This window comes from Hoplias malabaricus, chromosome 1, assembly GCF_029633855.1.
Source record: "Hoplias malabaricus isolate fHopMal1 chromosome 1, fHopMal1.hap1, whole genome shotgun sequence".
Lineage (NCBI taxonomy): Eukaryota > Metazoa > Chordata > Actinopteri > Characiformes > Erythrinidae > Hoplias > Hoplias malabaricus.
The window spans coordinates 40,612,502-40,629,064 of NC_089800.1; the positions used below are offsets into that span (position 1 = coordinate 40,612,502).

At 38.7% G+C, this 16,563-nt stretch overlaps 1 protein-coding gene across 7 annotated transcripts in view; it reads left to right on the forward strand.

Moving 5' to 3' along the window:
• The window catches only part of igsf9ba (immunoglobulin superfamily, member 9Ba), a 99,582-nt gene that overhangs the window by 49,386 nt on the left and 33,633 nt on the right, over positions 1–16,563 (forward strand). For all 7 annotated transcript variants that reach the window (XM_066662579.1, XM_066662573.1, XM_066662572.1 and 4 more), the window contains exons 4-5: positions 6,012–6,163; positions 15,469–15,586. In XM_066662579.1, the coding sequence (XP_066518676.1) occupies positions 6,012–6,163; positions 15,469–15,586 (270 nt within the window). The remainder of the gene's footprint in view (positions 1–6,011; positions 6,164–15,468; positions 15,587–16,563) is intronic.

Below are 16,563 nucleotides of genomic sequence, written 5' to 3' on the forward strand. Positions count from 1 at the left end.
ATTCAGAACAGTGGCATAACCAGAAATAAAACTGCAGCTGGGCCTAGTAATAAAGGAAGAATATTTTGAGAATAAGGTAAGAACATTTTGAGAATAAATTGGGAATATTTCTAGAAATATGGTAAGACTATTTGGAGAATAAAATCTGAATATTTAGAGAAAAAAAATTCAAAATATTCAGTAATAGTATTTTCTTTGGAGGCTTTTGCACACTGTCGGTGGAGTTGTATGATAGGTTTGCGGTGGATGCAGCTAAAAGCACATTTCATTCTCAGCAAAATGATTCAATAAGAAAATCTAGTTTATTTGCTGTTGTCAAAATTTTATTTTCAAGAAAAATGTTTTAAAAATTACGAATGATTACAACTCTTCTGTGTGTGTGTGTTTTGACTGTCCGATGCAGAGAGTACTGGTTTTTAATGTAATTTATATTGGGGTGATTTCAAATTCAGTGAAACCTGTCAGTGTTGGGCTGTAGGAGAGGTAACTTACCCCTTCAGGAGGCTTATATGCTGGTGAGGCAGCGTTAAGGCAGTACATTTTTGGGAAAATCAATGTATTGTAGTAATTTTAATGCAGTCCGGGTGTGAGAGTGTTATCACTGAGGAAATGTGTAAAATAGTTCATTACAACCGTTCTCCTGAGAAACTACTCCACTCCCAGAGGGGCTTTAGAGGCTGAATGGCTGGAAGGCAGCATCTTTATGGAAGTGAGCAACAACAACCATGCTGCCAACTTGACAGGTTCTATAGCACACCTGCCATAACATAAGTCAAATTTAGCACTGTCCACTAAAATCCAACAGATGAAAATAGCAAAGAAATAAGAAAGTTTAAAATATATGGGCTGTATGAAAACATTTGATGGTCTGAAGCATTCCTTCTTGCTGTGTCCTACACACTGCTGTGACCTTAAGCCTTTATGTCCTTGTTTATTTACTGGACACCAGTGAATGGAGCTTTCTGAGAGTGGTGGGAGACAGGAATCAGCTTTTGGAACAGAGTGGACTGGAGAAAGAAGGATCAATGCTGTGAGTTCACTCACTGAGCTCCATCCAGGCCATCTGTTCACATGGACAGGGCTCTGTACAGGAACAGACTGAAATAAGTCTCCTCTATGTCTCTTCTTTACCAGAGTCCAGCCCAGAGCTTCAGCAAAACAGAGAGAGAGGAATGGGTGAAAGTAGGGCATCTTGTGTGGTGGGGCAGAGGGTTGTCCTGCTATAATGCTCCAAAGATGTTGAGGATGAAGATCATTGCTGTTCAACATTTTGTCTCAGCTGTATCAAAAGGGCAATAATACATTGTTCTTTACATGGCATGAACATTTCATAATGAATGGACCACTAGAAAATATCCAAACTTTCTTTGATTTTTGCACCACATGTTTACGGCAAAAAAGGTTCCTCAGTAAAGGCAGTAGTTCTATAAAAAACAGTCAACTAAAACATTAAAATAATCTCAGTGTTTCTGCTCTCATCATCTATTTTGCCAGGTCCACTGACCATACTGGTACTCAATCTATTGCTCTTCATACTTTGTTAACCCTTTGTTCAGCTCTTATCTTTATTCTTCATCGAGCACTGACACAGAATGCTATAAAACTTCAGCAGTATTGTTGTCTCTGATCCACTGATACCAGCGCAACAGACACTAACACATCACCACTACGTCAATGTCACTATCAGCCAAATAATACCTGCTCTGTGGAGGTCCTGACCATTAAAACAAAACAGGGTGAAATGGGGTTAAAGTATATACAGAGCAACTGCCCAGCGGAGGCACTTAAGTAGACTATGAATGTAGAAACAGAGAGGTCTTTTTAATATTATGGCTGATTGGTGTAAACCTTTGAGGTGTAGCATGTTGTTTAAGACAAGGTTTTCATCAGAAAAGAGGAGAATAAAACTGTAGCTCCTCTGCTCATAGATGATGGATGAATTACAATGTTTAACAGTGGTTCTATCAATAAAACAGTGTTGTTGTTGTTGTTGTTTTTTTACTTGATATTTGGATTAAAATGACTTTGATTTGATTAATAAGTCTTAAATTTGGAACCATTTGAAACAGGGAATAAGTCTAGACGTGGCCTCCAAATTCCTGATATAATATATATATATATATATAAAACGGACTGAAATGTCCATTCACCGAGGACTGAAGACAGTAAGATGTGTATCCTCAAGACAAATTTATGTTTTCAAGTTTCAGGTATGTGTTTAATATCGACAGGTAAGGAAATTAGATCGTGAAAATGAGCTTGTATGCCATGTGGAAAATACTTTGTAAGCATCGTATTGACAGATGTTGTGAGGTATTAATTGCTGGCTTTGTATATTTTACACCAGGTGTGTGATTTGTTTCAGGTGCACGGAAAATGTCCTGTAGACCAACACATGCTTTGAACAATAGCGTGATTTGTCATTTTTTTCTAACATATGTATTGTACATACTGCCAGGCAATGTGTCTAATATATATATGTGTCTAATATACTGAAACCTCAGCAATGTTTTAAATGAAGGCTATTATATGAAAAGTTACGTTACTATGGCGATGAAAGCGTAGGCTGATATATCACTAAAGCAGAGTACAAACTTGTGAGCTACAGGATTATTTTCAGAACTGTATATAGGCAATGACCTGCTTCAACTTTAATAGTTGCAGATGTTTGATAGACAGACAAATTATTTGGCAGCATTTTAAAGATTAGTATTAAATGGATAATAATATGGTAATATGTTACAGATTTCCGAAAAGGAAGATTCATTAACTGTGCCTTAAAGAATTTTTGTAATATTATAGGTATTATCCCAAACACAGTGCAGTAGTTTTGCTACAATCACATTGTACTGTACTATAAAACATTAACTTTGTACTTTTTGTCTAGCTTGTATTGTGTATAACAGTGTGATGTACAGCCTTAATTACAGATTGAAACCCCAGTAAAACCGCAGGGTGTTAAAGCTGTAAAAAAAATTTTTCATCATTCTTATCATATTTCTCCATTACTGTGTCCCACATCAGCTAATAACAACAGTTCTGTGTAGTCAGTTAATGTCGATAATATGTGTAGTGAGTGGTTGCTGTAGTGGGTAAAGCTGCTGCTATCTGTTCAGAAGACCTGTTTCGGATAAGCATTGATCAGTAACCCTCCCAACCCCCTCGCATTCACGCTAGAGCGACAGGCGACCAGTCATTTTCTATGAAAGCAGGCAATTTGTAGCCACAGAAGCACAAGTGACAATTTGAGCGGAAATTCTTCTGCTTTATGCAAATGAGTTATGATGTAGATACGACAGAGTGAAATGTTTGGTTCTGACAATAACTGAGACCAATCACAGAGACCCACTGTACAAGGTCCCATACTGTACTAAAAACAAAGATGGCATCATGAGCAGCCTTGAACATGCCCACAAGGGACAGAAATGGGGCATCATCATCAGTGACTTTCGCCTTTTAGTGTGAATAGAGGGTAAGAACTGGTGACTGGGGTTTAATTTCCTGCTCAGGTATTGCACAGATCTGTAAGAACAAATGACCAGGGTTTGATTCTCCAGGGACACACGAGTGGGTGCCAGTCCTTCACAGAGCAACACACACTCACAACTAAGGACACTTATGAGTAGCCAATCCATGTTTATGGACCGTGGGAAGAAACCGGGTCACCTGGAGGAAACCCACGTAGACACAGGAGAACACACCAAACTCCTCACAGACAGTCACTCTATGCAGGGCTTGAACCCACAAGCCCAGGACCCACCCACAGTAATAACTAATAAACTATAAAACATGTCAGTACCAGTGGCGGATGCTGGTCTTTCAAGAAGGGGAAGCTCAATTTCGGCCTACATCATAAAATGTGTCTTTATACATTTATACGTAAATTCTACCCTCCGTTCCTTTTCAAGGAAATGATCTGTGACCCTGTCGTACCAACAAGGCGTCTTTTCCAGGGACTTGACTAGTGTCCTCTCAATGGCCAGCAGAGCTAGGCTGCTTAAACGGCCTTGGCCCATGTGAAGTGTGTCCGCCTGTGAGTGCTTTGTGACGGTGGAGGGGCTCAACAGCACCCGCTGGACAGAAACTGCGATAGAAGTCAGAAAGAGTGATAGAAGTCAGTCTCCAAACACAAGCAGCTACAAAAAAACCCACCAGAAATAGAAGCTCGATTTGTCGCTAGTCGTTTTTAACAGAGAAAATGCCACTAAGAGGTTTAAGAAAGTCTCCGGTTCAACTCAGAACAGAATGAAAATGTAATGCTCCCACGGATCTTTACACCAAAGGATCGCTGATTCGCTCATTTCGCTGTCAATCAAAAAGGGATTCAGCCTCAGACAAATCACCCAGTCATCATGCAGAAGCTGAGCGTTCCGGGCCAGCCGAGGCCAGCCCACTGCCCCATAGACCCCCAGAGACGCTGAGTGTCTGATGGGCGGGACAAAGCCCAGCATTTATCCAATGACTCATCTTGTTTCGCTGCACTTCGCTGCTTTGCTGTTGAACTCTGTGGGCGCTCAGCGTCCTCACTGTTTAAAGCACTGTGAATCTGCGGGAATGATTGAGAGGAAAGCCGCGTCTTTTACCAGTGATAAGAAGCTGATTTTGAACAAAAGTTGAGCGCGTTGTAGTGCATATTTATTCAATGACATGTACACACAACAGTATATATTTGATCATTTATTTTTTGACATTTTAGGGGAAGCTGAGCTTCCCTTGCAGTCTTAGAGCAACCGCCTCTGGTCAGTACCTATCAGTTTATGATCATGTTAAACCTGTTATTTTCTGTTCAAACCAAACTACAAATCTAAAGCACAGTACTGAAAAAACATTTTAACGTTACTAAAACAAGCACCACATTTTATCCATCAGAAAAAATATATACCTAGGATAAAGGAACAAGGCTTCTCTGGGAACCAGAGATTTATTTAGAAATCCTTCCTTTATTTCATAAAGCTCTGACTGATAAAATAGTGGTGTATGAAATATAATTTACAGCCTCAAGATTTTGATAAATTACCTTAACAGCTTTCAACATGATTCTGTTTAAGGCACCAGGCAAAACACTGTAATGTTGGCTTCATTTCAGCTGAAAACCACACTTAATGTACACACCTGAAGGCTCAAGAAGTGACATGTCCCAAAACTACTCTCAACTCTGACCCCTTGAATGCTTGAACCCTCATCCCTTTTACTCACCTACAACAACATCAAGCGCCATGAAGTGCGAACTTCAAGGAAGGTTTTAGGCTTAGAGCAAGAATTGGAACAGGGGAAAGTTTGCAGACAGCAAAATCTGGACATTTCTGGATTTAGAAGACCCGGCCCACCACATTTTATTGGTCCCAATAAAAAGAGGGCTTGTCGGGCAAAAAGAGGATGTATGTTCAACCTAGTTTAGTTCCTTCTTGGCTTGCTTAGAGCCATGAGCAATCAGGGACTAAAAAATGTACCCGGTTCCATGTACCAGGTTTCTTGCTTATTCGAAAAGCTAAAAAAAAGGTTAGTTGAAGCGAATAGGTACCATGAAGTGGAAAAACGCCATATCTGTATTACATTAGGTCCATTCTGGGTGTGTTCCTGCCTTGCACCCAATAAATACAGGTGGGCCCTAGACCCACCACAACCCTGATCATGATGAAGTGGATACAGAAAATGAATGAATGAATATATTATGTTTTAGAGTTAGAATTTATACAACTCCTCCCTATCACTCTCTACCCATTCCCCATTGCTCAATTTCTAACCATCAAACCACTGATGACCAGATATTATGTGGCTAGTAGACCATTTTTAGCTGTGACATTTACATAGTAGTGGTATAGTGATGTGTGATGCTTGTAGAAAGGTAATAATCACAGTGTCACTGCTACTTACACTGGACAGTGTCATTAGCTGCAGTCAGAAACAAAAGAAACATTGCAACATGTAAAATAGTCACAGGTTGTGGTGTGGATGTCCCAGACTCTGATCTAATCCTGTGTTATGATGTGTGTTTTTTTTTTCTCCTGCAGCACCCCCGACATTCACGGATACGCCACCGCAGTATGTGGAGGCGAGGGAGGGGGGCAGCATCACTCTGAGCTGCACTGCCTTCGGGAACCCCAAGCCTGTGGTCACGTGGCTCAGGGAGGGGGAGCAGCTGACCAGCAACAAAAAATACACGGTAACCGAGCATGGTCTGTCTGTTTGCAAAATCAGCTGCTGGGGTGTTTAAACCCATGTGTTGTATAATTTTGTGTGTGTGTGTGTGTGTGAGTGTGTGGGGACCAGTGCCATTCTGTCAGAGAGGCTGTCCATGCTTTAGGAGAGATAGATCTTCTAGATCCAAGCAGAAGCTAATTCTCCAAGATTTTAGCCATTCTTCAGTCTCCTATGGTTGCATGGAATAATCTGCTTCTAGATATATAATTTGAGATGAGTACATGTTAGGCAAATGATATATCTGGATGTAGATTTTTAAAATTCATGCGATGCTTTGACAAAAAAAAAAAAAAAATCAAAATGTTATTTTTTTCAGTGAAGGGTGAGCAAAAGTGTTGCAAGTGTTTGAGTTGTTACTTTGAGCAGAACTGGGATACACTTCGCCTTGTGTCCATTGACCTGTGTATATCACTATTGCTTTAATGCCTTGCACCGTACTTTGCCCAGTGGACAGAAATCGTTTTGTCCTAAAGCTGGAAAGTTAAAGTCTGATTTTAGTATTTCTTCAGATCTCTTGTGAAAACAGACCCTTACTCGTGAATGTCCATAGGTCAGTTTCACACAAAATGTAAATTGACATGTGAATCCACCAATTACACATGGTGGGAGGCATATGATGTCTACCTTGTGTATTTAAACACCTCTGTATAGATTTGTAACTCTGGATGTGAGTCAGGTAAGATCTTAGAAGCTTAAGGGCAGGTTCTACAGATTCAGGACCTGTTTGAACAGTAATTCTGTGCTGTTTGATAAAAAATGCATTACTAAACAGATGGTTTGTATGTAGACCCCTAAGGGTTAAAGGCCAAAGTTTGTCTGAAATCTATTGTATTAGGCGAATAAATAAACTTGAAAGAATTTTTGTGTAATATATAATGCAAAAATCAAACATTCTCCCGCTCTTTTGTCATTTTAAATGTTGCATAGTGTGAAAGATGACAATTTATATTTTATTATTCAAAAATAATAATAATTAATACAGGGCAAGTCAAAAGTCACAGGAGACCCTTTTATTTCTGATTTGCTACATGACCACCTTCCCATTGGAAAAACTTGGCAGCCATTTTCCAGACATATCCTAAAAGGTAGGCCATGTTGCTACCAGATTTGCGCCATTGCCTGATTTGGACCGTGAATGTGCAGAACACCATGCTTGTGTACACTTTGCTGAAAGCTCTGATATTTTACTAATTTCCCCTTCCAGTATAACTGTAAAGAGACACAGCCCCCTTTGGCTGAATGCCATGTGTTTTCCACATTGTTATTCGTAATGGTTTGTTTAAACAGAAGACTACCTCAACCAGGGTAACGTCAGTTGTAAATTAACACACTTTGCAGGTGTTTAAAACTGTAAAAGAGACTGAGGAACAGCTAACTCGTGTTTATGTGTGTTTAAAGTTACTCATTCTTGAAGAAAAATCTCGTCTTGCCTTGGAAAACGTCCGTTTGCTGCTATAAGCTATGTGTGTGGGCAGGTTGAGCAAATCGGGTAGCGACAGGCCCCCTCACTCATTACTTGCTGTGGTATTCAGATAAAAGTGTGTCCTGAGATGTCTGACTCACTCTGTACTTGCATATTAATACATTATGTTCACGATCGCTAACATTGAAATCACCATCTTTAAATTGTCTAAACATAAATTCACACCTGCTTTTGGACACATTATTATCCCCAATGCTTTTGCAGCTTTTTCCTCCTTAAATTACCTCATAATGAGTGCATTGACATATAAATTCTTCTCGCTTGCCCTTTTCAAACTACTTAATTTTTATTATCTTTTTCTTTTAGTCACTTTTAACACTGCGCCACTGTTATAATATCATACTATGACAAAAGAGCAGGAAAAAGTTATTTGAATTACAATTATATTTTACACAAAATATGCTTTAAAACATACTTGTACACCTAATAGAACAATGTTTCAGGCATTTGGATGCATATTTGTAACAATTTCTATTACAGCTTTTTGTAAGACTGTAGTCTTCAGACATCTGGTTACAATCACATTGCACAGTTTTAACAGGTATGTATAGTTCTCCAGACATGGTGTATTACACAAACCACAATGAATTACTTCATTTATTTGAGCAGAAATTTTGGAAATAGTTGGAATTTCTATTATATGATAACATTTAAAGTCTTATATAATGTGAACTTCGCTATATATCAGAACTAATCTTTTATAGGTTAATGCTGGGTTCCCCTTAAACCTGGCTTTGTGCATTCCTCTTGGTCTAGATCTTGGAGCATGCTGTGGGCTGTAGCTAACATTTTGTGCAGTGCTATTTGAGTGGCATTAGCCGTATTGGCGCCGCCACTCTTAGTCACCAATGTGTGATGAACGGAGTGAAGGCCGGCTGCTGCTCTCTCTTGCCTTTGCTCTCAGAGAGCGGCGCCCCGTGGCCTCTCCTGGCCTTTCTCCTGCTGCTGCAGCGCTGAGAAACTCACGCAAAAGGTCACGTCCCTGAACATCCTGCACAGTGAGTTGGCCACTGAGATGAAGCTTTCAAACTCCTACATATGCTTCATTGCAGGCTCGCAGCATAAATATTCATGTTGTGTTAGCATTATTTCACACATGAACAATAAGCGACTAAGCGGCCTCCATCCAGTGCAGAAAATGACTGCAATTAGTGAGTGTCTGAATAAAGCTGCAGTTATTGTACATTTCCATATTCGGTTCTATTCGCAGTGTGCATGTCTGTGTTTATAAGAGAGTCATGTCTGTCATTAGTGTGAACGCACTGTTATCCACTCCTGACAATGTGGGTACACTGTTCCACAGGCCATTAAATTCCTCTGGGCATTCGTCGTTCTAGAGCACCCATTTTGTTTCATGCTTTTCTCTAAGCATTCCTATAAACTTTGACAGCATTCCTTTGGATTTGCAGGTGGCTCATGGTTCACTCGCATCAAGAGTGTATGCTTTTCCAAAATCTTTGCTTTGCATTGCTTTGATATGGACAAAGTTATTCATGCTTTTCTTTCATCTCATTTGGATTATTGTCGGATTATCACATCTCCCCAGTGCTAACCTCTCTTCAGTGGGTCCTGGTGAAATTTAGAATTGATTTAAAAATTTTGGTTCTTACCTATAAGGCTTTACATGGTAAGGCTTCTAAATATCAGTGAATTGTAACTTCCAAGTTCAAGTACTAGGTTGTGGAGATCCATAAATAAAAGACTACTTGTTGTTCTGAGAATATACTCAAGCGAAAGGGAGACTGTGCTTTTGCTGTGCGCACGTAAACTGTGGAATAGTCTTCCCCTGGATATTAGATTCTCTGAGTCCTAATCTTTCATGAAAGCCTTAAGACCCACTTCTATTCTCAAGCTTTTTTGAACTGTGATTATGGGTAGTGTGTTTAGTGTCTTTAATGTTTCTATGCTTATAATTTTCTTTTGCTGTTATTTTGTGTCTGATTTTTACTTTGTAGCTTTGTCTTAGATAAAGTGCTCTACAAATAAAGATTAGTTAATTACTATAAAGTAAAAGCTGGAGTATACGGGTGTGCTCTTGATATTTGCATATCTTCATTATATTCCTCTTTAAATGCACATCTCCACAAGTTACATATCAAAATGTTCAGTGTAAATTTAAAAACAGTCAAAGCTCTCTTTTTAATGAGGCAACATTTGACCTACAACACTGTGGAAAATGATCATTCGGCTGAAAAGCAGAAAAGTTGAAGTCCAATTTTAGAAATTCTTCACAAATCTGTGAAAACAGACCTTTACTCATGAGTGTTCATTGGTCAGTTAAACACAAAATGTTGACAGATATATGACTCCACCAATTAAACATGGTAAGAGGCAGATTACATTTATTTTCTACATTTCAAATGCTTATCATAGCCTCATAACTCTGGATGAGATTTGATATATGATATATGGCGATAGATTCACAGACTGTTTGAACCATATTTTTTCACTTTACTATTACAACAATATAAATTAATAACAATATTGAATTTGACTAACAGGCACATTTGTAGACCACAGAGGTGTAATATCCTTGTCCTAGCGAGTGAATTTTGAAGTGGCAGAATTCACACATTATACGGGGTATCTACAAATGTACTGGACATATAGTGTAATGAATAAGGTCAAAAGGTCAGGAAGGGCACCAAGAACAATCTTGAAGCTTGACATTGGAATGTGGTGCAGAGATATTGCATTGCTCTGGAGTGACACAACCCTGCCAATATTTTTTGGATGAGTTTGAATTGTTAGACGTCACCTAATTAATATTCTCATTGCTGAATGCAATCATATGCTCACAGACACCTGTTTTAAGGCTTTTTTGGAAGTCTAGATGTTAATATTGTGGCTATATTGAGCCAACTCCCTCATCTGATTTGAAAAAGTACATTTTTTTTGGTGTTCATCCAGGTCTAAAAAGATCAGATCAATCATCTAATTACAAAGATCCAGTGTTTGCCACTTCAGCACTGAAAAGCAAGTCTTAGACATCATCTACATTTCACATATTCCTCTGCTCAGAGGAAACCATGCCCGGCCTCTGGCTTTTTCCTTTTAAAGTCATTCCCGCTGCAAAACAGCTTTGGTAAAAGAAAGGCCTTTACACAATAGTGCGGTGTCATGACCTCACCTTTAAGAGGAGTGGTGAAGCGGGCAGTGGATGTGCACTGTACACCCGGGCTGCCATGGCCTGCGAGCGCAGAATAGAAGGAATGTGAGGAGAGAGCAGTAAGCGTAAAGAGTAGGAAGGACGAGTCTGTCCTCAGAAAGGCCGTCTGTTTAATCACCCAGGGTTCTGTGCTCTCGGTGTGCTCAGAAATCCTCCTTTCTCACACTTCCTCTCTCCCTCCCGCCACACTGATGCATGTATTCAAATGGAGCTCTTGGCACAAGCAGCGTTTGTGGGAGTTTATTACCCACTGTTGTCTGGATCTTCAGTCTGACGAGTTGGACACCGATTCTAGTGTGACGGGACAATAAGAGGAATACTCTCTGTGTGGGCAATACTGCAGAAATATATATATATATATATATATATATATATATATATATATATATATATATATATCCATTTTTGTTTGTTTAGGGCTGGATAAGTAGGAACAGACAGAGTGAAAAAAATGTGTCCTTATAATTATGTTGTATTATGTATTACCATAATCATTGCCCTTAACACATTTTATTAAGGTCTCTTCTGTTCTTCTGTTTCCCTTTTTCCAATAACTGGTCAATAAAAGCACCAATTTCTAGTCCATGACCATTTGTTGGTGTTATTTTATTTTCAACGGCTTCTATGAGGGATTGCCACAGTGGATAAACTGATCCAGAAAGTCAGTTTGGCACAGATATTACACCAGATGCCCTTCCTGACACAACCCTCCCATTCCAACCCAAATTCACTAGGAGTTCATTGACCAGTGGAACCCCTGAGGCTGGGCGGCAGACAGAGGGAGAGCACACCGAATTCCACTCAGAGAGTGACCGGAGGCTAGGACAGAACCCCAGACACTCAGGCCTTGTATCTGAGCATCAGCGACAGCTTCGTCGCGCCACCATGCCGCCTACTAATTGCAGCAGGATGCAGTGTATAAATAATGTAATACATATGATGATGTGAGTAAGAGCCGTGTCCCGGACATGCGAAATAACCTACCACGAATCATTTATGAAAACCCACTCAGGAGAAAATGAATAGCTTTGCAGTCATTATGTCTCTCTCCAAAAGACTTGTCTGGGGATTCAGAGCTGATAAATATTTAGAAAATGGCTTCCCCCACTGTCAGAAAAAAGGTATGGTGGAGGTAGAGGTACATTTCGTAAAGGTACATTTCATCCTCTTCTCCAGAAGGAGAGGTGAATATTTGCTTATACAACTGTGTAAAATAAATTAAAATAATAAAATATAAGTTCTGGAGATCTAAAGGAGCGTATAAAATAAACACATTAAAAAATCTACATTTAATATAGAATAAGGTAAAATTATGTTCCCTAAATAAGGTACTAAATATGTACCCTTGAGGATTCATGTATCGGACGGATTATAACCTTTGCACAGAAACAAATTGGACAACTAGTTGGAGTCTAACTGACAGTTTTATGTTGTTTGAGGCCATTTTAATATGAAAAAATATCAGAGGGTACTTAACTCATAGGCTCAGACTAGGCCCAGGTTTAGAATTAGGCTTAGAATCAATTGAATTGCATATATGTAGTTAAATAAATTCTGTATATTAACCCACTGGACCAGAACCCTAATATTGTTAAAATCCAATGTAGGAAACCGTGCTGACTGTCCTAAAAGGTCTGCCACACCTTGGATATAAAGTGAGAGGAACAATAAAGATAAAGTGTCTTCAAGCTAAAGCTTTTGGCACAGATAGAACCCAGATGATAAATCTCTGGATCACGACTCTGACTCACTCTCTCTATCTCTCTCTTCTCGCTCGCTCGCTCGCCCTCTCTCTCTATCTCTCTCTCTCTCCCTCTTGCACTTTCTCTCTCTCTCTCTCTCTCTCTCTCTCTCTCTCTCACTCTCTTTTCTGTGCTTTAATGCATGTGTTGAATGCAGTGCTTTATGAATATGTAAAATGAACACTTAGCCCAAGTACAGAAAAAAACTCCATCAAATGCTCCCGCTTGGATTTGAGGCATTACAGCATGAGGCAATTTGCTTCGTATGAACTGAAGTGGCACAGAGATTAGCAGCTGAGTTTAGAGTATAGCTGGCGTGCTTAATATAGCCATGCTCAGATGTACACACTCCTACACAGATAACTACCTGCATTGTAAAAGTGCCCTGATCATATTCCTGCAGAGAACAGCATACACATAGCAGCGGCTCCATTGTGGATTTTAACCACATTCAACAATGATGTTAATAGATTTGAGTGCTGTATGTGAAATACCTTGTATTAGTGCATGCAGAAGAGAAGTAGTTTTCTTTAAATAGTCTTAGACTGTAGATAATATTTTGGTGATCTTCTTTTGATGTTGAAAGATACACTAAAGCATCTTAGTCATCAAAATTGCTCTGTATGGTGAGTGGAGCTGATAAAATGGACAGCAAGTTTAGATTCAAGATAGGTGTTGCTAATCCAGCGATCGTTCTGTGTAGTTTTATATAGTTCTTTATATTGTTCTTTTACATATACAAAGGAAAAGTAAGTGTGCCTGTGAGTGTGCGGTGTCCTTCAGGGGGCATCTCATCCCCAGGACAGGAGAAGAAATGGGAGAGGTGTGATTGAAAGGAAAGCTCTTTCTCCTCCTGTAGTATCCATGGCAGGTTATGGATAAGTTAAATGTGGAGTGCAAATTTTTCTTGCTGCTGTGCAGTGACATTTCTGAAATTTTTACACTCCTCTCAATATTAGATGTCAATATTCCAGTATCTCTCAGTATGCAGATATGTACGAGTGCAAGCCTCAGAACCTTTATCCGTGTTTTGTTTTCAGTAATATTAATCTTGCTCGTGTGCTAATCCAGCATCATGCTCACAGTTTTTCACCTTTGACCTTTGTAGAAGCTAGTAAAACAGCAGGTTAAGTGAGGCATGATGATACCATGATGGAAGGCCAGAATAGACTAATCATGTGCATTGTGGCATCACAACCTCCAGCCCAAATTCCCACTGTTTTACCAGTTTGTGAAAAGCACTGTGGGCTGTGCATTGATCCAAGATGTTTAAAAGGTTGGGAACCCCTGACCTAAACTGACTTGCACATGTGGAGCCTGATGCACTCACATTTCCCAGCTCCTTCTGTTGTGTTTTAGTTCTGCTTCAGCTGTGTTGCCAGCTGAAAGGGTTGGACCGAGGAATGTCAGTCAAGAAGCTTCATTAGAATATCAAGTCTACACCCAGACTGTAGTCTAATGAATTTAATATTTGTGTCTGAATAATGTTTATTTGCTTTCAAACTATATTTTAAAATGAAGGACAGGTTCTACAAGGTTTCTTTAGTAAAGAAAATGAATCTATATAGAGCCCTGAACATCCTGATTTTTTTTTTTTTTTTGATGAAAGGGTTCCTTGCATTGTAAAATGGGTTCTTCAGATTAATGCCAAATGTGCTAAGATTGGCACTGTTAATAAAAGGATTTTATATGGCACCAAAATCAGTTCCTCTAATGTAACAAGCTTGATATTATAACAATAGAAGACACCTTTTTAAAAGGTGTAGCAATATAGCAGTTTCTCCATCAATCTGAAGAACACATTCACAATGCAAAGAACGATTTATTCATGCAAAGGGCTCTTTAAATGTTCATGAATCTATGTACAGTAGAACCATTTCCTTTAAAAAAGAACTCTTGAAAAAAACATAATTTATAAGAGTGCACTGAACGTTTATTATAACACTCGCATTTGCACATTTTACATAATTTGCATGTTTTCTTTGGCACTTTACTTTTAGGTATACAAATAAGTTTGTATAATGTAGAATTTAAATTCCAAATGTAAATATTCTCCCGTTATTGTGTCATTTTATGATAACTTGTGTAGAATTCAAATGGACAATTTTCATTTCATTCAGCAAAAAATAAACTTAAATTTAAGTAGTTTGAATATGCTAAGTGAGAATAATTTATTGGTCTATGCATTTGTTATGGGTTCCATCAAGGAAATAGTGCTAAAAAACATGTGCATTGATTTGTTCTGTTTTTGGGGATAATTTTGTATCCAAAAGTACATGTGAGCTTTGGTTTATGTTATTTAAAGATGGTGCATATTATTATTATTTTTTTTAAATAAACATCATAATATGACAAAAGAACTGGAGAATGTTTAAATATGTTTGTTTAAAAAAATTGCTTTAAAACTTATTTGTACACCTAATTTATATTACAATAAGTCATTGTCATTAAGAGTAGTGATTTGAGGTATGCTCTGCACCATATGCAGCCCTGATCAAGAAGAAGCAGCTACAGAATGTGAAGGAATGAATAAACATTGTCAGACATCAGTAAATGGAATAGTGTTAATGTGGAAATGTTGTACACAAAATGTAGTGTTGTAAATGTTTCAGTGTGAAAAAAAAACATCCTTACTCTGCATTCAGAGAAAGCTTTTACATTATATGCCATCTGTTACTCCTTGAGACGTAAAAGTGCTTTGAATCTGCTCTTATCACTGTGTGCTGCAGTTTGTCTCACAGGCCAATTCCCGAAAACGCTATAAAGCACAGTATAGGAATTTTGATACCAACCAATTCTAATGGCTTCTATTGCTGGAGTTATAATGGAGCTAATGTGTCTGGCTGTCGTGTGTGCTGTTTGTGTGTGTGCAGGTGAGTGATGGCAGTCTGACGGTGCAGGCTATCGCACGGGAGGACAGAGGAGCATACAGCTGCCGAGCTCACAGTGACCAGGGAGAGGCTGTTCACACCACACGCCTGCTGGTACAAGGTGAGGAATGCTTTTTTGGCTCAGGACACTCAAGCTGAGTTCATCACTGAACCACTCCAAAATCTATTATTTTTACTTTTTATTGAGGAACTATGAAGTAATATAAACAATATTAATAGCAATTAGATTTTTTTAAAAAAAGTGCATGAAAATCATCACACACAATTAGCAATATTACAGAGGTGGTTTTTTTTTTGAGGTTGGTGAGATCATTTATGACCGAAAATGAATGTTGAGCTTTCATAGTTTCACAGTTTACCACTAAGTGCGGCATTAGTATTGTATTGAATTTGTCTGGAACATTCACACCAATAAATCCTTAAAAGCTTTGTCTAAGCATTGGTCCAATCAGGAGGTCACCAAATTGATCCTTAGAAATGCTTTTTAAATATACTTTATGAGTAAATTCAAAAGAGTACAAAACACCAGAGTATCACACTAGAACCCGGAGCAGAACTGGATAGTCATCCAGAGCAGGGCTCGAACCCTCAACCCCAGGACCCTGTAGCTGTGTGACAATGACACTACCTGTTGCACCACCGCACTGCCCTATATTACCTTAATTGAGAATAATTTCAAAGATGCAGAACAATACATGCAATGAAATATATACATACCAAGGTAATTTGAATGTATATAATGTTTATAATTTCAAAATGTTAATGGATGTTTGTCTTTTTTTTTTATACACTGCTCTCAGTTTCTTTAGTTCACATTAAAATCTGTTTAAAAACAACCTCAAAAGGGGTTTGAATTTGAGTCATAATCATTTTACATCTTCCATATTTTATTATTGACTACAAAATATTCATTCATTAATTCATTCACACACACAGACACACACACCTACGGATATTGTGAGTCGCCAATCCACCAACGTGTGGTTTTGGACCGTGGGAGGAAACCGGAGCACCCGGAGGAAACCCACGTGGGCAAGGAGAGAACACACCAAACTCCTCACCCGGAGCAGGACTGGA